Source organism: Adelges cooleyi, unplaced genomic scaffold (assembly GCF_023614345.1).
Source record: "Adelges cooleyi isolate 19-005CV unplaced genomic scaffold, UGA_ACOO_1.1 ACOO_flye_CR_arks_rails_tigmint_CR_PRNA_376, whole genome shotgun sequence".
Lineage (NCBI taxonomy): Eukaryota > Metazoa > Arthropoda > Insecta > Hemiptera > Adelgidae > Adelges > Adelges cooleyi.
In genome coordinates this window covers 7,553,599-7,579,596 of record NW_026096053.1, presented here as the reverse complement: position 1 = coordinate 7,579,596, position 25,998 = coordinate 7,553,599, and the positions used below count along the sequence as shown (strand labels likewise).

Genomic DNA, 25,998 nt, shown 5'->3' with positions numbered 1-25,998 from the left:
AATAATGGGGACAGGGGGGAGAATACTTATAATCTAATGCCATCCGGCGCAACAATATAGAACAACAAATATATTATAATAGATGGTACTTATCGACCATTGATTATTTGCACGGGTTGACGTTGATTCGATGATGACAACACATATGAATCTTCCGACACACACACCACCGGTCGGCTGGGCGAGCTAATTATGCACCAGGGTGCATGCGAATCGCATGGGCGATTTTATTTTAATGCGTACGGAGGTACGAGCGAATCGCTAGGGCGATTTCAACAAAACACGACTATGTGTAGTCCGGGCGAATCGCTAGGGCGATTAACTATAATGCGTACAAGGGCACGCGCGAATCGTTAGGACGATTAACAACACAAATGATTTTTTGCTAATTAGCGACCATGAGGCGAAGGCTAATATGGCGGCGATGGAAATCGGCGCTCGCGTCGGGAACCAAAACGTTCGATGCGCACACCGGACAGAAGAACGATCGAGAGTGTATCGAAAAGCGTTATATTAACGCTATCCCGTAAACCGGTGGTGGCGGCACAGACAGGGTGGCCAATTCACCACATACGTGTGTGTGTGTAAGCGGATCCAACATTGTCTAAGAATCCATTCAATGGATTGATGGACGAACCTTATCATATCTTGTTCGTCAGAATTATAGTTTTTTTCGGGCTGACTCATAATATTAGCCATTTTCTCTGTATAAACTAGATACGCCCACATGATGTACTTGGCAGTACTATAATATTTTTCAACGTTGTGCATTGCGGTCAACATACGTTGTATTTCTTTTACAAAAGAATACATTTGTACTTGGTTGGCGGTTAGATTGGGCTTAGTTTTTAATAGCCGATACGAATTAAACATACTCGAATGAATATGAATATTCAATATGTAACTACACTCCAACGCCGTATACAGCTTTACTGAAGTTACTTTCAAATCACTAAGTGTCATGCCTCGGAGAGAACCAGTTGAGTTAGGCTTGTTGTAAATTTTTCCGTGTCCAAAATTGAGCTCTGTCATTTGTTGTACTCTTTGAAGATAGTACTGCCTCTCTTCATTTTCACTGTCAAAAGAAAACGTAAACGAGACAAAGCAAACCATGACAATTAGTGTCGTTAAATTCATAGTGAAACACAATTTTATGGAAATTTCAGTATAATAATTTACTGGATACCACTAAAAGTTTATACATACGCCGTTTGAATAATATATTTAACAAACTAGTGTATCCTAAGAGCTTTCTTATAATTGCACGTACATTTTAACATCAGCCGTCGTCCCCCACTTGTTGTGTAACTTTAAACCATTTTTTTAAGGTTATAATGTGTAGTGCAAGATAATATTAGTGCGTATGTGTGTGTGTGTCTTTAGGATATGACTATTATGTGTGGACACAGTGCTATAACGCAGTGTAGCGCCTAAAACGAAAAGTTAATTCGAAATTTATGAACGAGAAAATTCACGTGACGGCACCGATTCTCCAAATGTGCTTGTTTGACTTTATTTGCTTTTTAGCTCATATTATTTACAGGGTTCATCAAATGTCGTGTTACAATGAAGTGTAACAGTTATGTAACCTAAGAAAAGTTTCTATTAAAATATTTAATAATAAAAAAAAAAAAAATTATAGCTAATACCTAATTAGTAATAAAATATCGTCTTGGAGGTTAGTTATAAAAGAGTAATATGTTGTTAAAATTCAAATAGCAACATACATACATTTTCAATTACCTATTAAAAGCATACCTAATGCCGTAATAGAAATAACGACTGGCCGATTGCTAGTTTTAAATAAATACTTTTTGAGTGTTCCATGTGCATATAAATAACAACAGAATCTACCTCAAGCCTAGTAATACGTTCAAATGGTAATATCTGGAGAATAATTTATCCAAAAGTAGTCCATCGACCAGCCTTCATTTTAATTTTATCATTCTGCGATTCCTAGGTAAGCCTGATACATAGGTTGCAACATGACTTTAAAAATACATCTCTTAACGGGTAATATTAATTTTAAGAGTAATTTTAAATTTATATTTTCAACTTAAATATCGAATATAATTTTTAGTTATTAAATACAATAAGGATTTTATTTGAACCAATTTTAACCAAAATAATTGTTATTTCGCAAAAAAAAACCCGTAACACGAAATTTGAATAACCCTGTATATAATACAATTATATTGACATTAATATAAAAATATATGTTTTTTTTCTTTTGGAAACCGTGTTTAAAATGTGTTCGTACTTTTTAACGACGTTGCGTGGCCGCCATCGCTGTATATCATATTGTAATATATTACCTAAGTCCTAAATAATATTTTTTAGATACCCGATTTACTAAAAAAACCCAAAAAACAATTTGTACAACAAATTTTATTAAAAATCGTAAAATTTCCATTGATTTTATTGAATCAAATTGTTTTAATTATTATTAGCATAATGATGACTACCAAAATTCGTGTAATAATCGTTATCAAAAAATCATCTTTTCAATTACATGATCCAATCTATGTAGAGTAAACAAATACATATTTGGGCTATATAAAAAGATTGAAATAAAATCAAATTAGGTACCATAGAAATCTTTAGAATAATACTAAACTGTGCTTTAGCAATACAAATTCTTCAGCGCTAACGACAATGTTATCGAATTTACTATTCAATAACAACTTTTTAACTTTTAACAAAGTGTAAAAATAAATATTAAGTGTCGGTAAAAACTAATCAAATTTATTTTCCAAATAATATTAAAGCGAAATTTCGTACACAATAAATAAAAAACATGTTGTTTTAAGTAGGCGTAATTTTATCAGTCTTTTAGGTCTAAATTGGTTTCTTGTTCCACCAAAATAGCTTGAACTCATAGAAAAAATTGTATACGTCAAAAAATATAATATCCTGAGGCTTGTACAAATTAACGTAAACAAAATGGATAAGGCCGAAATGTATTAAAACTATTTTTTTCTTAAATATTGCCTATGTAAAACTCCTTAAAAACCACCCGCTTTCAATGTCCCCAACAGCCGTTTTTTGATAATTTTCAATTTAAAAGTGAATCTTATAATATCCGATGTTATAGTTAAACGTTGTTGTTATAAAAACGAAGTCGGGACGAAAACTGTTCGAGGTCGAATCCTCAAAAATGATTTTGCGAGTCCTCTCGAATAGGCGAAGATTAGGCAACCGAACGTACACTCCCACAATTGCGTCGTATATTGCAATGATAGGCAACCGAACGAAGTGGGCCGAGCCCGCGACATGACACGCAGCGCGACAACGATGCGGCCCGGGAGGAGAACATAGGCCGCTGGAAAGGGTGTCAGATTATACAGTTTTGGAACGAGGACGGTACAGTTTAACTACGGGGCCAGGGGTCCCTGTGAAGAGATCGGTTCGATACAATGGTCACAGGGCGCAATTACAAAGTAGAGAAACACAATTCTAACTGACGGCCAGTCAACACGAAAAACCGAAACTGAGTGACCCGTAATGACAACACAACAAAAAAAGAACAAATACAATTTTTGAATTGTACGTTACAGAGAAACTAAACGAACATGTATGAACTATACAAATATTAAAAAAACATTGCTATACTTCTAAACGGTATTTATTAAAAGCGAATATTTTTTTTTAACATTTAATATTGATCAAATTTATTTATTTATACTAGGGTATATTTTTGCATTTATAAATAATTTATGTAATTTGTGTAAAAAAAAAAAAAACACTAATCGTTTGTTGAATAAACGTTTTAGAATAGTATTAAACTTGTGTACTTGTTTTATATTTTATAGTGTCCTAACACAGCCTAAATGGAAAGTGGCAACGTATGTCTTTCAATATTTTTTTTAATTGACGTTTTGAGAATAATTTAATGATAACAATTTATATTGGTCAAATTAATTACATTTACATCAACAAAAATATTTGAAAAAAAAATACTAAGTAAAAAGCATATTGATTATTGACGTTTTCTAAAAATTGTGTGTTATACAACTGTTTTGACAAAGACCGTTGGCGAATTAACGGGGAAACATCACAAATACAACAGAACGACAACGTATGTTATGTTGCCTATCTATTTTTTCAGGCGCTTAAACATTTCCGGTCTTTCGATTATTGTAATTTGATTTGCTCATTGTCATTCTCAAACTGTACATTTTACCGTAGTTGAAAATGTTTTCATTATTATGTTAATTATGATTTATAGATAATTATGGTAATAAATTGTAATAGACAGACGACCAACCCTAATAGTATCCACTTCAATAAACACAAAAAACTGCCTAGAATGAATGCGTAATACCTACTTAACGTTCTGTAAAATTCATACAAGCATTTCGTACCACATATGACTGCTGCCATACTGACCATATGCGACATGACGTATGCTTTTTAACACTAAACATACCTTTTGGCGTTAGTAACAAAATCGCGTGGCTACCTAATTTTTCCAAGAGAACTGGACACGTGTCCTTTCTGAATTAGCGATATAACTAATGTACAATTTTATTTTATCCATATTGAACACTGCTTTGATGTCCCATACAGATATATATATATATGAAGTGCGGAATGACTTACAATTTGTTAGGAATTAAAAAAAAATGAAGACGTGGCTACAGACGAGGATAGATGCAGAGGATAAGTACATTTGTATTTTTTTAAATGTTGTATTATATTTAAATGTTTTAAAATTATATTCTGTATGATATAGTAAAAAGTATGAAGTATCTATTTAAATCTACACATAAGCAACAAATGTGCTTATAATCATAAGTAAAACTTTTTATTTTTTATTAATTATATATTTTGCACTTGTCATCGCACGCGCGTTTCATTGTTTACATATAATATAACCTTGTAGTTTTTTCTAGGTACATCAAAACGACCGAGAAACTATTAAAATTAGTATGTTATAGGTAGTTAACGTTTCGAAAATATTTTCTATACATTTAATACTATATAATATTTTTATATACACTATAGCACTAGGGAAACAAATCCGCTAAATACACAGCCAAAAGATTAAAATATACAACGAAATGTATTGTTTAACATAACACTTACAACTTTTCTAGCCGTAAGAAATTATTTTCGATTAGTGTGTATTTATTTTGCTATATTGTATTGTTGCACATAAGGTTTTTGTGTGAAAAAAAATGCACACGGGGCAAAAAAAATTGTACACGGTCTTTGGTGAAAAATCATATGTTTGTATATTATACTCAAATCCAATAATATATCGTCTTAATGTCAATTACAAGCACAGTGACCTTCGCGTATAAATTTCGATGACTAGACTACATTTTTACAAGTAATTCAATAAAATATACGAGTAATAAAGCTTACGCGTATAAATTGTATACATCTGAAATGCTACAATTGTTACAATAATAATATATACATGTTGAAATGCTTTGATATTTCGTATTCAAGATAAAAGTCACCGTCTCGGGAAACACTGTATAAATCACAAGAACGTATTACTACCTTCTATATCTTGTACTCGAGTCTATCGAGTGGGCTACCGTGGAGGGGAAGCCGATCGCAGTCGAATTACAAACCAATAGTCTTCGAATTTTCGTTATAATAAATACAGTCGCCCATCGATTATTATTGCCGTTAACGACACGACGAGAGGTGTTGATAATTGTTATTATTTTGAATCACGTCTGTCTTTCTCTCTCGTTCCGCTCTCGCACACACACACACACACACATAAGAGTGCGAGATCGGAAGTCCGTCGGTCAGCGTCTTCGGGGACGAGAGAACGTTATCGTGTTGTCCTGTAGCAGACCGTTGTGGTGTTTTGTGAAATGCACTGAAAAAACAAAAAAAAACAAAAAGTTCAAATCCCCGAAAAACGAAAATTTTGCCACAACTCTGTTTGATTAGCTAAAATATAATATGATTTTTGCGTGGACATTTTTTTTTTTTTTTTTTTAACAATTACACTCACACAAGACGCCGGGGGGAATTTCAAACGGATCTTGTTGTCGCCGATCGTTGTTGTCGACTTCCGAAGGTTTTCCGTCGGTCCGGCCGCCGGACTTGGACGTTGGCGAACAACACACCACTGGCATTTTGCCACGGATACTGCAAATGGTCGGATAGGCGACGTTGTCCCTTATGTCTTGTATGGCCGATTCGCATTTGTCGAGCGACTTACATACGTGTGTCCGAGAAGAACTGTCTTTTTTGCACACTTCATCTAAACAACAAAAAAAAAAATAAAGTAAAAAAATAACGCCGTGTTACTGCGAGATGAATAGAAACAAAAAGACAAAATAAATCTGAACTACACAGATGAAAATTATAATAATGTCAACGCCGAAACAAGTTGTAATAGTGTTCTTGTATATTTTAACATAAAAGTTATGAAAACTGAGAACCAATTGTTTTATTTTTTTTTAATTCGTTAAAATGGTTAAATACGCCATTAGTTGTTTCGAACGACTTTAAATGAATTATAATAATAGTTCATATATCTTTATAATTATTGTATTTAGAAGGAATTCACATACAGCATCATGCATACATAATAATGAATTCGGAGAGTCATTCTTCGTCATTGCTTACATCCCATAATCATTATTGGGCGGTTTTTGTTAATATTATATTATTTTACTACGAAACTTAATTGAAATACAAGTCGACCTCGTAAAGGTAATTTTTAATATCGGACTAAGTAGGTATACTGCATATATATATATATTTTTTTTTTTTGTAATAATATTACCATAAATCATAATAGTTAATACAGATTAAAATCTATAGTATTAATATTATAATTTATACTTGTTGAGCTGTTAAATGTGTGGTACAGTGAGTTAATAGATACTATTTGAGTGTAATAATATTATTTCCTGGTTTCTTTAACACCAAAAGAAGTAGGTGTCTGCCAAAAATTGAAATAACTTTGTTTCACGAATCTGACTTGTCACTAAAGTAAAATTACTGTGTATACTTCAGTGTGGACGTTTAATATCATTCTTAAGAAACTAAAATTCGACGGAAATAAAACCCGTGTGCGCGTGTATGTGTGTAAAACATCTGCGAGTTCCCCAAACTATAAATCGTTATTCTTTTAAAACCACTTTGAAATCCATAGTGATTATAATAGTAGAAAGTAACTTTCTACTGAACCACGCGTTTACCATTTTTAGTCCAAACGTTTTTCTTTCTTTTACCAGTTAAACAGTGAATATTTTGTTCTTCTATAATAATAATATATATATATGTATATATGTACTTCTACATTTTAAACAATCATAAAAAAATATCATCCGTAAGTAATACTATTATTTGAAACTAATGTATTTTTTTTTTAATTTATTGTTTGTAAAAAAAATAGCTTGATATTAAATAAAGCTTAATTTTTCCACATACTTAGATAATACTTCTCAGTTATCGTTAACACTGTTTATGGTTATTTCAAAAATGATTACAGTGCGATGTAGGATTTACGGAAATCGATGTACTACAGTATTCTGTACTTAGCAATAATTATTGTTACACAAACAATGTATTTATTCAAGGTCTTGATTGCATTTCTATTTTACTCACTAGTCACTACTATAAATATATCGGTAGATTTAATTTATTTTACCTACAGCTTATACCTTTGTTTTAATTATTACCCATTGTACCTACATTTTTTTTAATTAAAAAATAAAATGAGATAATTGGATAATTAGTTCCTTGTTTTTGTATTGAATTTTAAGGTATGACATTATTTTAAATTCTAAAACCCATATTATTTTTTAGTAACATCGGTCCGACTAAAGTGTGCATTTCATTATACCGTATGCCAAAAAAGCATCCATGTTTTGTATTACAGAAAAATATATTACATGTATTATATATTCATGGAAAGTATTATAAAAGTATTTAACAATTAAAATAGTACATAATGAATAGCTCTAGTTTTACATAGCTAAGTCCATGTATAATATTACATTTTTAATAATTAATAATACATTCATATACTGTAGACAAACTAAAAGCCAGAAAATGTATTTCCTTATTAAAAACGTGTTGGAATAACAAACAAAAATATCTGACAAAACCAAGACTGTTATTTCCTGTTTTTTATTTTTTTTTAATATTGACGGTCATTGACATACTATGACCTAGAATTAGGTTAACATTCAAATACCTACTATAAAAACGGAAATTCAAAAAAATAAATTTTTTTAAAAATATTGCCTGGTTTTTGTTGTAAGAAAAACTTGCTCTCACTCTCCTTGAAGTTCTGATCGGATTTTATTTTTGATCATATTTACAACAATAAATCTGGCCGTAAACCCATACAATTATTAGAACATTAAAAATCCATAAGAATATATATATATATGTATGTGTATAATTAAGAGTCTTAATAAATGTATTTTTTTTTAATAACTGTTTATTTTTGATTAAACACCGATAGGTATAACTAAACGATGGTTTTACTTTAAAAAAATGTCCCTCTGTTTCACAGTGTAGCCTAGCACAGGTAAGATTATACTGAAAAATAATTATTATTGCATAAATTCAATCATGGTCGATATACGACGGTTCAACTACCTCATATAGCTCATATTAAATTTAATTAACCTTGTGGCTAATATTTATTTGATTAATTACCTAAAAAAATATCTTTTTCTATAAAACTATAATAGTATTCGAGTAATAAATAACATATAGTACACGAATTGTATATAACCCTGTAAGTTATTTATTTTAAAAACGCCAATCGTACGCGATAAATGGTTAAAATGGAATTACAACAACTGTATATTTGTGTTAACTTCTGTCAATTATTATATTTTTTTTATGTTAGTATTATAAAATAACAATAAGCGATTTAAGTAACTTGTTGAGCTGTACTACATCTATACGTAAACAGTTTGTTAGAATTTGCTCTGGCGTTAAGTATACATTATATACATATTATACTAAGCCGCATAAAGGTGACATTGAAAACTTGTTAACACGTTACCAATCAGATTGCCAAACTAGATAATAATATGATGTTTGAATATGTTAATATGATGTATTTTCAACATAAAAATAGCGTATCGCTTAACTACAGTTTACGTTAAAATGTATAATAAAATATTTTTTTTGAACCGCCTAGACGATCGAATCTAATAATAAGGGAAAAATTAACAGGAAAAATGTAAAATAAATTGCATTGCGGATTAAACTCGGACCTACGTGTGCCGAAACCGATAGACAATTCCGATGACTAATGTCAGCCATGATTCATCAACTCTACATTTATTTATGTGAAAAAAAAAAACAAAAAAAAGTGCACAAGGAACGCCGAATAATAATAGTAATAGTATTAACATTATATTATTATGAAACTGTACACTCACTGTTTACAAACAGTAATGAGCCAACAATTAAAATAATTGCCCTGTACCTAGCTGTTGTAAACCAATGGTATCAATAATATTGTTTACAATTCTAAACGTAACTTAGTCGGTTTCGTATGCTTCTAAACGTTTTTTTCCATGTTAATAGATTTACAAAAAAACTCACGTTGACAATTTCCCTCCATTTCTCACCAAGTATGCTTGTTTTTCAACCAGACAGTCCCACCTACTTTCTTCCCAGAGTAATTAGTAAAGTAATTAGCATAAGCCGGGTAATTTAAACAGACACGTCAAAAAATAAGACACTATTAAGTAAATACAAATATTATACAATTACTGTTTGAGGACCGAGGTAATATTTAAGCATAGGTAAATAGTAATCATTGGACGTTATATGAAAATATCAGCACCAAGTAAAATCACATATTATAAATAAAACAAAGAGATTACGTTATATACACTATAAAGTGTCCAATTAAAATGTTAATAATAGGAAGACAAAGAGCCGGAAACGAAGGAGCAATTCTAAAATCTACTCATTCAAACATCTCATCTGCACTCTTATAAAATTATTAAAAATAACACAACAATATTATTTTTATAACTTATAAAATGGATGTACGATGTGTATTTTTTACAAGTATATTAATCAATTTAAAATTTGGTTTGTCTTTGTCCCTGGGAAAACGTCCTGTGAGGTTCAAATGGAAGACGGACAGAACAAGTTGGAAACGTCTTATGAACGTATGCCTACATTTCAATCACTTTAATGGACATAGCTATGGGGAAGGACTAGTAAATCTTTTCAGATCCTTTTTAATTCCTTCAGGCGCCCGCAAAATGTCAGTAACCAAAGTTTTTGATAGTTCTGGACTTTTTCAAGTTGCACTCTAGCTACGCCTACGGTCCCTTTGCAGTATTATCCCGCGAGAATTTATATTAGATCCCCCTCCCTAAGATCATTTACAAAAATGTAAACTATTGATTGGAAAAAGTACGGATCGTTCGGATTTTCAGATTTTATTTTTCCTTTATCCAAGCTAAACGTTAAAACTATCGTTATGAATGTAAACGTGTAGATACTATACAATATGGTTTCGTAGTTTAAAGCAGTCTTATTATTTAACTAAAAAAAAATTATATCCGTTAATCTGGATGATCCGTTGACAAACCCGGATGTACGAACACTATTTAGAAATACGCTTGTTTGTTAGGTTAGGCTAGGTCCTCCAGATAAAAACTATGTTATATTATACCGTACGGTTGTGATTACTTACTTTCGTCCAGCCACAATATGTTTGGCTGTATGAACGCCAGTGCCGGTGCAACGAGCAGGAAATAGATGAAAATGTATGACGGGAACATACCTAACAGTATTACTCTGCTGCTACGTTGCTGTGTACGGCTGCATCGATGGACAAATGGATACTGACCGAACACCGCCGAGATCGGAAGTTCTTTGAGTTAGCAGTGCGGCAAACCGGTTTACAACGTATAGTTTATACGTAGCCGTTGTATACAGGGTGATTCGTTAAGGATAACCCATTCATGTTCTCTTGAAATAATTGCAAATTTTATAAAATGCACATTTTTTTACATTCGATAATATATAATTTGAAAGCAGTTCAAAACAAAAAAAGTTTCCTTGGATTTGAAGGACTACTGGTAATTCTAACACATATGGTGTCTAACAGTTTAGCTGTCATTTTGTAATGAGATATACAGGCGTTTGAAAATAAGCTTAAAAATAAGACACTCATTTTAGCTTTATAACCAACTGCATTTTAAAGGTTTCCATTTCGGAGACACTTTAGTTAATGACATTTGACAATATTATTTAAATTTTCATTATATCTAGTTTTTCCAGAGCTCTATCGACCTTTCATACTTAAATGGTAACCTATATGTTTAACTTTAAGTTATGTTTAACTTTTAGTTATGGATAATTACTTTTAAAGTTTAATGCACGCAGATAAAAATAATACTACACTCCACTCTTTCTCGTGTCTTAAATTTTAAACTTAAATAATAACTATCTAAAATCTGGTTATAGGCCAGCAAAATTGTCAGCAAATCGTTCTTAATTTTAAAAGTTAATTAAATACCAACGTTACCATTAAAGTTAGAAAAGTATTGTTAGAGCATTAAATATTTAGCAATTTTAAAAAAGTGTCTCCAAAAAGAAAAACTACGAAATCGCCAATATTTTTAGAGAAAATGTGTGTCTTACCCGTAATGAATCACCCTGTATAGCTGCTGGTCCCGTCGTCCAGTTGGCGACCATAATAAGACAACGTGAATTTTCTTAACGTTTTTTGTACCTACATATTATTATTTTTTTTTTTTGCATTAATAAAAAAAAGTATTAAAACATGAAAACAGGTATTCGGAATAATACCTGCGTACACTATTATATTATGGACAAGTTATATTATTGTCCGTACTTCTCTCCGTCTTCCTTCGGGTTTCCAGTAAAATATTTTAAGAGGCGGAGGCCGCACACTGTCATTAAGTCGGTTTCACGTCCAAGGTTCCCATACCTAATAAGGCAAATAAGTTTACACGCGCTGGCGCCGTATCGAACTATCCAGTTTAGCACAAAATATTTGCATAAAATATTAGTGCACGATCTTATTGCGAGTAGTGTTAAATATACAAGTAATCGGACCAATAATTATTGTTTACTACAAAGACACTGGAAAGAAATCGCTAGACCATTGCGTAACTGTATTTGGCCTAACAAGGAAATGGTTTGTTTTTTTGTCATAGAAGAAAACACTACTAGAGTGGCATGTTTCTTACTTGATTAACATTTTATTCTGCGTATTTTTTTTTTACAATGACCCAAGTCCCATCGGTAATATTTTAAGAGTTTTGAGCTAAAAAAATACGAAATGATCCAATTCCATATACCTACCTAGTTTTTATATATCGTTTCATATATTTCTATAGTAACGCAAAAGTTCTCCTGGAAAGTTTTAAAAATGGACTTGCTTTGTTATGCCTCTCAGTCGCATCCTTATTTTTGAAGAAGGAAGCACAAAATGTTACAGAAAAAGAAATGGAATTTATCGGAGGAGAAGACGACGCTAACAGCCACGTTGTTTACTAAAGTGCTGTCGTCGGAAAACCTGAAATTTCTTTATGAATTAGTAGCCGAATTTCGAGTGAGGTGCACCTCTAGTGCCTGGGGGGGTCACTTTTTTATAAAATTACATTTCGGACTAAGTTGTACTAAAAGACTATTACAATGATTTCACATAGCATACAATAAAAAAAAACAGTCTTCGAGGGAGGGGGGTTAAGGAAATTTATCAGAATAAATAGATGTTTTATTAAGTGGAAGGTCACCTAATCTAACCTAAACCGCCCCCCCCTCACCCCTCAACTCTTTTACTATGTCATTACAAAGTATAAACAGTAAAATTATGTTAAACAGTACAATGTAAAACCCCTACCATACCGGGTGCAAGTAAATGAATACTGTGTGTTTTAACCTTCGTCAAAGGTTGTAAATGAAGTGACGTCAAACAAGAAGAAAAATACTATAATCGTCGAAACTATAATTCATAAGTAGCTTCCCTTGAAAACGGAATTCCGATGAAAACCGCAGCTAAGTCAAAACGAACAAACCAGATTACTATAAGCTCAAAAACTACGTGATATAGTAACATTATCTAACAAAAAAAAAACATAAACACATTAAATATTAATTTCATCGAATTCATACTAAGATCACAAGCCCAAAACATACACAAAGAATGAAACGAAATAAAAAAAAGTTTTCACCATTTCGATGGGAAAAGCTAAATGTTATAATGGTAATTTTTACTGTTATGAGACTGTTGTCAAAAATTAAACTGCCGTTAAGAATCATAATCAATCTACCTATAATTAAGTTATTTTTTTTAAAAATGTCGGTATTCCTATTTGCATTGACCTTGAGTATTTTTAGATTATTTATGAGCATATAAAATAAAAGACACAAGGTAATAATTATTTTTACTAAATAAAGCACTATACTCAATATTTTTTTTACGTATAATTTATAACTATAAAGTGTCAAAATGCAATTACTACATTTACATTAGTATTAGGTAAAAAAAAACAAGTACCAAATTAAATTTAATATTCCAATTACTATCATAGGCAAATTATTTATTCCAAACATTTAATTATATTGATAGACGCATTGAAATAAGTAAACCTGTAGTGTCTAAATTGCCGATTACCTAGCATTCATTTAGTCAAGGTTTGTGTCAGTATTAATGAAAACGTACTAATGGTTAATTGTTAAAGAACACGATGGTTGCTAAGTATACCTACCGTCAACCCATTCTTTTAAACAGAAATCTGGAAATTCCTTGTTGTTGTGGATTTTTGCTAGCTCTACTCCGTTTTTTTCCACAATTTAAGCATTAGCTAATATATGTGTATATATGTTAGATATGTATGTGTGTGTATGACGTCTTAGGTTGCAATCAAAAATCATTAGGCTGTTATTCATTTTTAATGTTAAACCAAAAGATGTGAGCACAAGAATTCGAGAAAACAAATTAATACACTTAGGTCCTACCGTGGCCACTAATTTACTCTCATATACAAGTAAACACAATACTTATGGCTTGTTAAAATATTATCGAGGTTGACAATCTGTTAAACAGTTAGTCGTATGTCCATTAAAAACCTGACGATTGTCATATTATGATATCGGTTTTTTTTAAGAATTTCTTTGCTGAAAGCATTAACAGACCAGAGTTTATTGATGTAAAAATAAAAATAAATTCTGGTCGTAACTTACCCTTTTTTTGTACTTCACTACTATAATGTCTAATTGTATTTTAGTCCAATTTATTGCTTCATTTATTTTGTAACCGATTATCTTGCTTCGGCCAATTCTTCTACACATCTACATGACTACATGTATAATAGTATTATTGTTATGTGCATACGAACTTGTTCACAGTTTGCCAAGTTTTAATAATAGTACATATTTTACTTAATGTCTCTTCATGATCGCGTCCGGATAGGCTATACCAATCGGTTAGAACGAATTACTAATTGAATGAGCAACATTCTATGAGTGACTTTTCAGACAAATTTTTTTTTCGGTGGTTCTTTGACCAGCTGAATTGCACTACGTAAGAATTAGTTTCAAAGTATACCGATGAATAGTGCGGAGTGTCGTCTAACAGTCTTTTATCATTAATAAGTTTTGTTACAAAGCGAAAAAACAAATGTAAGAAGCTTCTCTGAAAAATTTCAAAATATAACATGTAACGTTGCTATATTGATCCATTTAATTGGCTTTCACGAATAAATATCTGTTGTGAACAGTAATAAACATGTTATTTATATGTATTTTGCCGTACATGGATTATTGTATCGATCATAGACGAAATATAAACATAAATAGATAGACGATGATTTTCTGATGGCAGCACTGTTTCGGGTCCGACCTACACGTATTTTCTCGAGTCCGTTCGTTATCAAAGTGGGTTGCTAAAAAAGTGTACGGCGTGGTCTGTTCATTCAACGTAGGCACGAGTATTGATAATAATGACTAATACATTTTAAAAATAATGATGAGTTCTTTGCGTGCGACCAACTGGAACGCGGACGTACCACAGGTACGAACATAAATACCTACAACCAATGCGATGTTTTAATGGTTAAAAAAAAGTAATTTGCAAATAAACTAATAGTAATGTTATCGTTACAACGACAAAAATAGTGTTATACTCGGAACGTACGCCGAACGTTCTAGAGGTATTGGACTCCTATGGTTTTTTTTTTGTTTCCTTTTTTTTTTTAATTAAAAGGCCATAGTGGAGCCTAGACAATAGTATAAAGACTATACAACTATTGTTACTATGACTAACGCAGCCGCGCACAGTTTGCAAGTCGTGTCTTAGATAAGTTTGACCGCAGGGTATGCTACACTTAATACTCTAGTATTTTTAAAAATAATACAACAATTATGCACGCCCCTCGTTTTCTTGTAATTACAGATACGACCTTGATGCACTATTTTGATGTCCAACGGCCAATGCCGGAAAATCGTATACCGGCCCTACCGTTAAAATTATACACTGCAAACCAATTTTCTCGCCAAAATCCACGAGGAGACATGATCAGATCAGTATTTTGAGTTTCATCATCAACCCCGTCCCCTCCCAAATAAATATTATCCCGTGTACTAACAGCCACCGGACGGTCATTTTCTTTACAGTTATCATAATTTGTATTCTCTCTAATGTGTACTTAGAAGTTAGAACATTTGATATAGATACGATGGACTGACTAGACATACTGAAAACGCTTAACCGTGTAAGGAAAATAATATGTTGATGCATAAAAATTAAAAAAGAGTACCTATTAGGTTTAGTGGTACTAAAAATACAAAACGTGTTTAGTAAAGCGAATCTCAATGTTAAGCCGGTTTTGGGGTAACTTTGCCGACGCTCGCATCTATTTTAAATACAATTAACACATGAGTTATTTTTTTGTTTTTTTATGCTACCATACGTAGTATAATACACACGAAATGTATACGAGTATAATAGATGTATACAATAATACTTCACGTATTTTAAATACTCACATACGTACAAAATATATGATAATCAATATTGATGCCAAACATATGAAAATTGTCTTATTTGTTCTTCGTATTGACACAAAAACAAAATGATTTCCCCCAAAATATGTTAAAGTTTATGTGATAAAACGAAAAATACAATGTCTAATCAGAGGTCATATAAAAATAAACTCAATTTTATAAAATACCAATGAATCATTGCTCAACTGTAACCACTATGTGAATATTATAACTGAATAGGTACGGCGAAAAATAAAAAACCCATGATCAAGTGTAAAAAAAAAAGTACAGTAAAAAACCTTATAATGTCGTATATCTGTATGAATACATTTTTTTAAAATTTATTATACTCACATATTATTAATTATATATTCGTTTGACTTATAGGCTGTAACATCACTTGACTTAATAAAATGGTACAATTAAATGTTTTTTTTTTAATTAAGTAGGTATAACCTCATTGTTGTAAGAAAAATGTATTTTAAAAAATAGCTTGGTTTTTATTTTTTTGTGGCTGAAGTGATACCCATATTTTGTATAACAAATGCAAATAAACACTATTAACACTATGCAAATATAGTTTATTTAAGGTTTTTAAAACATAAGAATTCTCAATACACCAATATTAAATTATTGCGTTGAATCCAGACATACATAGTATGGTCTACACTCAAAAGCAATTATTTTAACTTAAACATTAAAGAATTAGATTGAAAACGGTAAAATATACCTAAAACTTATTATTTTACCTTTAAAGTATATGTTTTTATTTCCAACAGTACGTTCTTAAAAAAAAACTATTTCCATTCAAGAGAAGTTTGATATTAACGTTCTCACACTATAGTTCGTATTATCGACTACTACAAATGTTGTGTTTTTAATTATTTATGTTTTTTTATTTTTTGACTGTACTCACGATGTCCTCTAAGCCGCTGAACCGATGTAGCAAATCTATATAATATAAGAATTTGCACCTGAAAACTATTTAATTGAGCCAAACATTATAATAGTTCACCCATTATCCTATCATCCTATTATCAAATCTAGAAAAACAACATACATATTTTTAACTTAAAATTACAGCGCTCTATAACTTTTTGAAAAATTGTCAAATTAGTTTTAAATTTGTTTCAAAAATTATTTAGCTTATTATCCGTATACGCTGACAAACCAAATAAATATAAAAATCCCTTTAAACCCTAGAGAAGTAAAAACTTTTGCTTCATTTCATTGTCTTTTTTAAGTGAAGTTTAGGGTTTGAGATCTGGAAAATAGACACGGAAAATCTAGAACAGGTCAATAACATTTTCTCAAAAATCTATATTCAAACTTCTTTTACAAAGGAAAACCCAAACAAAAAGAGGAAAATTACACTTTGACCGTAAATACATTTTTAAGCACATTATTTTCTTTGGGCAAATTTTTTTAACGGTATTTTTATTTCTAACATTACAGATTCGCATCGGAGCGTTTATTTGAAAGTGATTTTATGAAGTGGTTTGTCAAGTTTTTTAAGTGGTTTTAATCATTTATATCGATCAGTCATCTACCCTCTCCGAAATACTAGTCTCACGAAATTATAATATTATGATTTCAAAAGAGGATAAATTTGGGAGGAAAAGCCGATTGTCATGTTGGTTTTTTGAGTAATTAATTAAAAATGTTTTTTTAGGAAAGCGTATAACTATTTTAAAGAAAAAAAGGGTATTTTTTCAACACAAAATGTAGATCTAAGACATTTTTTTCGTTTATTATCAAACTTCAAAAAGTTCATCCTGACATATTTGTTTGATAGTTATTGTAAAAATCATAAGCCGACTTTTCAACCGATAAAATGATCACCCTGTATCATGCTATATTCCTATTACAAAAATCGTAATAGAAATTTGTATACCAAATTTTTTCTTGTAGCACGTACAAAATATTTGTAGGTAGTATACGCTTTATCATGTTGTGTTGATTTTTATTTAGTTTCGACAGCTGCGAAGATATCAATCATTTCAACAGGCATACTTATTTTTGTGGTTCTAACGATATATTTTCTTTATACTATGTTACTGTTGTAGTATACTAGGTTACAATAATATTAAGCAAATAAAATATTATACTATCGATCCTTGGTATTATAGTTTGGCGATAAAATGTCATATTTTAAACTACACAAGTAAATTTAGCAAAATTCTAAGAAAACGATAACGTTTAAATTTCCTCCGTAGTCCATATAATAATTTGCCGGTGATGTTAATTTCTTGAAATACTATCTAGAACAAGGCATACAAACTAATGATAATTTATCAAACTCAAATTTGATTTATCTTTTTTAAAAAAAATATGAAAATAGATTATGATACTAGCACGTCAATTTGAAATTCTACGAGCACGTAAAATTTTGGTATGAATTATTATTTTATATAACTTAGGTCTTCTGGGCCTAATTATTATTTTTACATACTATTCTTTCTGTAGACCATAAGTCTTACACGAACATGTTGTGAACCGTTCCATTGTTCATACTTTTTTCTTTATTTCGCTTTTTTAGTATAGTTTTATGGTTTAAAGTATGAAAAGTAGGTTAAAGATCGATCTGACGAAGTATTTAAACATACACGATTTTCTTGAAATGTTCTCTATATTCAAGATATTATAATAAATTAATTTTAATTTTAAATGAAATTTAATTACATGTTTAAACTACAATAAACGAAAATCGTTTGTGCAAATTGTAAAATATAATAAAAACCGATTTTGTATTGACTTTCAGCACGAACAACGAAATAAATAATGGTTATAGATGCGCTATCGCATTATTAATTACTTACACATTAAGCATAAAGAAGTCGTTTGCGTTTGTCACTAAAAATGACGCTTATAAGGGTATGCTATGTTTTGTTATTGATTTCCGTTTGCAAACACTTTCATACTGTTATGGGAGCTGAAAATTTGGCAAAAGAAGACGACGCTGTGACAAGAAAAGAAATGATCGTTTGGTTGCAGAGCTGTGACCGAGGATGTGTCGCCAAGCCGAATATCGACATAGAGACCACGAGGTATATGTCCCTGGACACCGTGAGCGATCTCGTGCAAGAAACCTACAACGAGCTGCAATGCAGTTACGCGTATTTTGCTTTAACATACTTACATCTCATCAACACATATATTTCTAATCCGATGACTCTGGTTAGGCCCACCAAGGAAGAATTAAACAGTATGACATTCGTGGAGGAATCGGCAACCATAATGGCTCTTGTACACACCAACACAGACCCAACAGTGTGGAACAACATTAAAGCGGCGATATGGTTATTTCACTTGTTCGCCGAGAAGACGGCTAACTTCTTGGTAAAGGACCGCAGTGACTATGCAAACATAGACACAGTGTACAAGTCGGTGATACTGCCGTACAATGCCATAATTATTCTGCTCGAAGAATTGACCGTGACTATAAAGTGCAAAGCGTACAATCAGGTGACAGGTCGACCGGAAAATATTAACTACGTGGAAAATATCAGAAACGTTTTAAATGATGACAGGCAAAGTGTGAATTCAAAGTTATCGAACAACAAAAACAGATTCTGGGCCCAGACCAAAAGGAACGCACAAGTAGGTTTTAGCCCATGTGAAATCCAGCCCGTGTTCATTGACAATTTACTTTTGGGTATGGCGCGTGATGGCGGAAAGGTTACAGGTACTCTGGAAAATACATTCGGAGTTCAACTTAAATGGCAGTCAATCACGATGATGTTGAAGTATTACTACAATCGAGCCCGTCAAGCAACTACAGAAGCATCCATGCTAGAATATATCCAGGCAATTCGAATGTTCCAATACCAATTTATATGTTTGCTCAAAGCTATCGCCATGAGAATTGTCATCGTGTATTTGTTACGACTCCAGCACATCATTAAGACGGAGCCAATCCAAGTTAAGTCCCGTTTTATGCGTCACAACAAACGAGTAGCCCACAGTTTGCAGGCGTTAATAGCTTGTGTCCATCTCGTTGGCGACCAACACTTGGCGACGGTAATCGAATCGATGAAAAAACCCTCGGATTATTTCGAAACCCCCAAGCAAATCGATAAGCTTGTCTTAGATATACAGGAATTACTGAATGATAAGTCGTCGACGGACAATAACTTTGGCGTACGTTTTGATGTTCCCATAATAGATAATGTAAATATCCACAAGCAGGCAACGAACGTGGCTATTGAATTTGCAAGGGATAACGGGTTTGACATATCAGAAGACACAGAAAACGTAATAGTTTTAGAAATATACGTTGAGTTTGTAAAAAGAATGGCCAATTTTGATGTAATCTACTTGTTTGCCCAACTACCAAATACTGACGAGTTTAGACGATTCGAAGAGTTGGAAAAAGAGGAGCAACTGAAACGGCCATAGTGTGGTAACCAACATTTTATTTTTACATAAATATATGTAAATTGTATGTACCTATACTATAATATAATGAATAATGTCTCTGATATTTAATTAGTTTTTAAAAGTTAAGAATTATTACATATTTTTGGGGGGTTTTCTCCGATTGTAATGGCGAAGAAGTGAAACATTAGTCTTTTAGTAGTTATCAGTAATGGTTATAATAAATGGTCATAATATAATGTATTTGATTCCTGTAGATACTTAGTGTGATTAAAAATAAACATTCGATTCGGTGTATTATCAGATGATTATAACAAATTACACTAATTAAAAATGTTAACAAAAATTGTCTTTGAAATAGTTTAGACCATTGCTTCCCCCTCCCCCCCCATGTGCTGCCTTTTTCTACCCATTATTATATACGCCGATTAATAAGAAAGAAAATAATGTACGAGTTTATGAAAAATAATTTTTTAGTTTTAGTGTGTGCGCTAAATGTTTAAGTTGAAAACTCAAAGGTTATATTAAATCAAAAGTTGAGAACTTTTTCGAAATAAACGTAGTACAGTTGTATGCTAAAGTGCAAAGTTTTTTTAATAATTTTTTTTAGCTGCTATCTTCGACTGTTAAAAAAGCTATTAAATTCTAAGGTGTTTGTACATATTATGTTGATCCAATGACATATGAATTCGCCATTGTTCGATTTACTGTAACTTTTTTTAAATTACTATCTCAGAACTTCCATTTTATAAAACCTTCACTTTTTAATTTTTTTTTGTGTGCAATAATATAACTTTTTATAATAAAAATTCGAAGGTAATATGTATTATAAGTGAACATTTTTTCGAAATATATACGGTTTTGGAATTTGTGCACACAATTGTTTTAGTACGCATTTCCAAACTACTACCAATAAATATTCACATTAAATTTCAATAAAATATCTTGTACGAACGATTATAGACACAGACTACGTGTATTAAAACTATCAAAATGCGACAATTTTATCAAGATAAAAAATTGAATTTATTGATATGGGTATCACAATAGTTCGTTTAAACAAGTCAGTAGTTGCCAGTCTACTAGTATGTTAAATTCCCGGTTTTTTAAACTTTTTTTTCATAAAAACGTTAAGCAACATGCTTAACCTTATAAGTTATAATATATTTCTATAATTTTATCTACAGAAATGGAAATAAATGAAATAATACAATAATTTTCTTTTACAATTGACAGAACATTTATAATTCTTATCTCACTAGGAATTGTAGCAAATATTCAAAACGGATTAAATTGTAAATACCGATATTGGTAACCATTGCAATGTATACAATGGATGGACAGATCATATTTGAAATCATATTTTATCTTCGATGCCGAGCTGACAAGGTATTATACTTTTAAGTTTTACACTATAATAATATAGCTTTTATACTATAAACATTTTTTTTCATGCCTGAAGTCATGATAACTTTATTTCCTATGAACCCGATTACTCCTCTTTTTTACTGCTATTTACGCCAGTGATAGTGAAAAGTATGTGCATACTTTCAAACTAAGTATTTATTTTAAAAAATGTTGCAGATACTTAATGGTTAGACATTCTTAAGAAATACTTGTATTTTGTTTTAAGGAAAATGTTGAATTTTTATACTACTTACGAATACCTTTTTGAAGTACATAATATTTTCGATTTTCTATTTAGTTTGTTTTTATTGTTGGAATATTCCGTCGTAAATAATTATTATTATTTTTATATTGATACTTATTGTTATCCATATTAACGAATAACCAGAAGGGAAACTTTAAAAAAATTACATGGGTTCTTATGAGCCACCGAAAACAGTCGGCTGTCATATTGTTTTCGCGGCAGGTAGCCATACTAATAATAATAACCAGATAATAGATAGACCTTAGATAAGTAATTTCAGTTCTTCAATGTTTTTGGTCACGCTGATCCAGAAAAACCATAATAGTAATAGTTTGTAAATCATTATCCTTGAAAAAAAATGTCGGACACTTATCAGTCCCAGCTAGGTTAGGTTCCCTCCTACTTCCTAGTTATTCTGTGTTGTAAAAACTAATACAACTAAGACAGAAATTCAATTTTTGTGTATTGTTTTGTTTATTTACTATTGCTTTAAAAATGTTTTCAACATAATACAATTTATTGATAACAGTGCTTTAATAACTAAATTTTATAACAAATTTCTAAGGAGCTGTTCTTACTTCCAACAAAAAACTAAAGTATCACATTTACGATATTATAAATTATAATGCTCAATACGTTGCCCGATTCGATTCTTACAAACTTAAACTGAACTTTTGATTTGTAAGGGTACTCGATACTAGTGAATAACTAAAATCCGAGTTAAAATTAAAATAAACATATCTTTTTATCATTGTATTTATATTTTTATGAATGACTGACATGTACGGCTATTAAGTAAACGTCTTATTTTTAAATATGACCCATGTTGAAATTTAACGATGATGTGTGTAAATGGTGTGATTTATATATAGAGTGATCGTTTTATAATGAACCACTATATATCTCACATGGTTTGATATGAAATTAAATTTTATAAAGTTATTGAAGTTTCAAGTTAAGGGCAAGAAGAAAGGTGGATTTTAATATTATTTTTATCTGCACACACTCACACATTTCTCAATACACCCCTCCTCCAATCCTAACTTGTAAACTCTTAAAACAAAAAATAATTGTTCAAAACTCGTTATCAACCAGTAAAAATGTTTAGTACATTATTCTTAATTTAAAAGTTAACGAAATGTATTTGTTATTTTAAGTTTCAAAAATTGCTAAAGTATCCAAAAAACTAAGTTAGGTAGGGGTAAAAACAAAAAACAAAAATATGAAAATTGGGATCACTTTATGAAAAATATTAAATTTCTTATTAAACTCTATGAGATATTGAGTGGTTCACGATAAAATGATCACTCTGTACGTATATATAAATTGTTTATGTTGCCTTACAATGTACAATAGTCAAAAGCTGTAAGGTGTCTCCATCATTAATCATTGATGAAACTTAAGACTTCACATTAATTTAGACTACCCGTCAAAATACAAATCATAAATTACCGCACAGTTAAACTATGCACTATTTTCAAAGACATTGTAATAATATTGCATTATTTCTGAACGGATTATCAACCACCGATGAGCGTTGACAAATGTGGCAACCGGATGACCGGTAAACAAACATACAAGTTCTATGGAAAAAAATGAAAATCTATGTTTATTTTACAAACGTTGTTGTTTTATAATTATTAAAGTATTGAAATAAAGTGCTTACACGATAAAGTGTTCTATTTATACATTGTTCAGTGGTTGAAGAAGGTATTTTTACTAAAATTGACGAAATAACAGCACAAATCATTGTTACTGTGTGTCGACTTTTGGTTATTTTCCATACAGCTTATCTAACTACACGCGGACGTCATGAGTTACATTGACATAGTAAATATATTAATATATCTAAACTTATACGTTAATAGAATTGGTATTTATCAGCTAGTCTATCGACTAATTTTTGACTCAAGAAAAGTAGTCGTAATAAAGCAAATACGCAAACAGTAAAACAACAATTAGTATAAGTTATACGTCATGCCAGTATATTTTTTTTGTTGATAAAATTCGTTCATGTTTTTGTAGATAGTTAGAACATAATATCTTTTATACACTTTATATACTTTACGGTTATAATGTAGCTACAATTTAGTCTCTTCAATGTTAAATCATTATGATTTCAGACCATTTGCGCGGACGTTTAAAAATACAATGATTGTTATTCTGAACATAAATAAAAAAGTAAACGTTTTTCTTCCATAGTAATTGTGTTCATTTTTAATAGAAGTATTCATTTTAACGATATTTAAATAGTTCAATAAAGATAACTAGTTTCGAAATAATTGAAAATAAACTTTACTTTATGTTATATACTTACTGAAGTCTTTATTTTGCTATCTTATCATTAAGTTTTAACATTAAAAAAACAATAAAAACTTATTGTCGAACAACGGATTTTTTTTATATCAAATTTTGAATTCGAAGCTTTCAAAATTCCAATACCAATTTTTTTCCGGAATATTACATATTAAAGCAAAATGGTCATAGAACAAAAATATTGATACTGCTAAAAAGAAGAGACCTTTAAATACCGACAATAAAACCTAGTTACATTGTCGTATTTTAGTAAACTTAAATTACTGAACTAATAATTATACATTACAGTTTAACCTTTATATTAAGATTTTGTAAAAAAGATGCCTATAACTCCTTAATAATTAGTGGGTATGACATAACGTACTTTCAAAGCAAGCGGAAAGAGCTATTTCTTAAGGGGCAAAGAATAGGCATTATTTGACTAATAATACATTTAGTAAACATTTTAAATATGCAGACTAGTTTTAAGGTAAAAAAAAAACGTTTCTAGTCATAAATCTTTTTTTCTCTAAAAATTGAATAACACTTCTGTCTTATTTTTGTAAACAATAAAAAAAATAATAATAATAAACTTCTGAACTATTAAATAGATTTTTTTAAAACGATATAGTGCTGTTTATCAAACATCGTGTTTTCAGAGTGGTGGTGAAGTTTAATACATTAATGATAAATATTGCTTAAAAACAAGGCAAAAAAAGATGTTAGTAAATGGTGCTTGTCTATACTGATGCCGAATTACTACAGGTGTCAGAGAGCGAAGTTTTACCATTCGCTTCTATCTCTGCAATTTTAACCAGTTTTCTTAATTTCGGGTAATCATCTGGTTTAGCTTTGAACGCCGAGTCAATCGCGTTTAAGAATGTTAGCTTTAAGTCATCGTTTCCTTGATTTGCATTCCATGCTTCAAAACTTGTTTTCAATAGTGCAGTTTCTGCCAAATTTCCATTAGCTTCATTTTCAATTACCGATTTGAACGTCGATTTGATTGCTAAACTAAAGTATAACTTTTACGGCGAGTTTTCTATGATACAACAGATAAATTTTAAAAATGGCCAAGTGCTAAAATATTTTATGTATTAAATTAATTGGCCCAAAAATTCTAAAATTCTGATACGATTACGGTCGACTGATAATACATAACAATGTTAAAACTCACCGCTAGAACTCCAAAGAATTTCGACATTATGGTGCTTGGTAGTTGTAGTTATTGAGAAAGAACTATTTGTAACTGAATGAACGGTTAGTTAACTGTGGATGCTTTTGAGACTTACACCGTGGCTTTTTATAGGGAAAATTGTAACATACATTTTCGCATAATGACATTAATAAATCGCGATTAGAGTTAAATATTCATTCGGTGTTATTTAATGCTGTCAATATTTTAGTACATAATACTAAAAACCGATAAAAAGTATATAACTTTTTTGATAAATAGTATTTGTATCGCTTATCCAAAACTAAAAAAACAAAATTATAATAACTATACCAGAAAATACATTTTTCATTTGGAAAAATATTGACACCCACCTAATTTGTTTAAACCTAGTTTGTCTAAGCGAACACATGTTGATTTTCGGCAAAAATGTTTTAGTTCACTAAAAAAGAATTAAAAACACATTTTTTATCGTGTAAAAAAAAGTAAACTTCCAAATCAAAAATTGACAAAG

At 30.7% G+C, this 25,998-nt stretch overlaps 1 protein-coding gene across 1 annotated transcript; it reads right to left on the bottom strand.

Moving 5' to 3' along the window:
* Positions 1 to 5,213: 5,213 nt before the first annotated feature.
* LOC126840959 (uncharacterized) lies at positions 5,214 to 10,822 on the bottom strand. Its single transcript, XM_050577064.1, has 3 exons — positions 10,664 to 10,822; positions 5,981 to 6,232; positions 5,214 to 5,842 (listed from the first exon to the last, which is right to left on the bottom strand). Exons 1-3 carry the CDS (start codon positions 10,749 to 10,751, stop codon positions 5,769 to 5,771), a joined length of 414 nt encoding a protein of 137 aa, XP_050433021.1. The 5' UTR covers positions 10,752 to 10,822; the 3' UTR covers positions 5,214 to 5,768.
* Positions 10,823 to 25,998: the final 15,176 nt, after the last annotated feature.

Bases quoted from the DNA above. Each gene is read 5' to 3' on its own strand.
- LOC126840959 (XM_050577064.1), bottom strand. From the start codon at position 10,751: ATGTTCCCGTCATACATTTTCATCTATTTCCTGCTCGTTGCACCGGCA. The intron at 6,233-10,663 runs GTAAGTAATCAC...TTTGTTGTTTAG, and splicing joins CATATTGTGGCTGGACGAAA to ATGAAGTGTGCAAAAAAGAC. The intron at 5,843-5,980 runs GTGAGTGTAATT...TTGTTTTTTCAG, and splicing joins AATTCCCCCCGGCGTCTTGT to TGCATTTCACAAAACACCAC.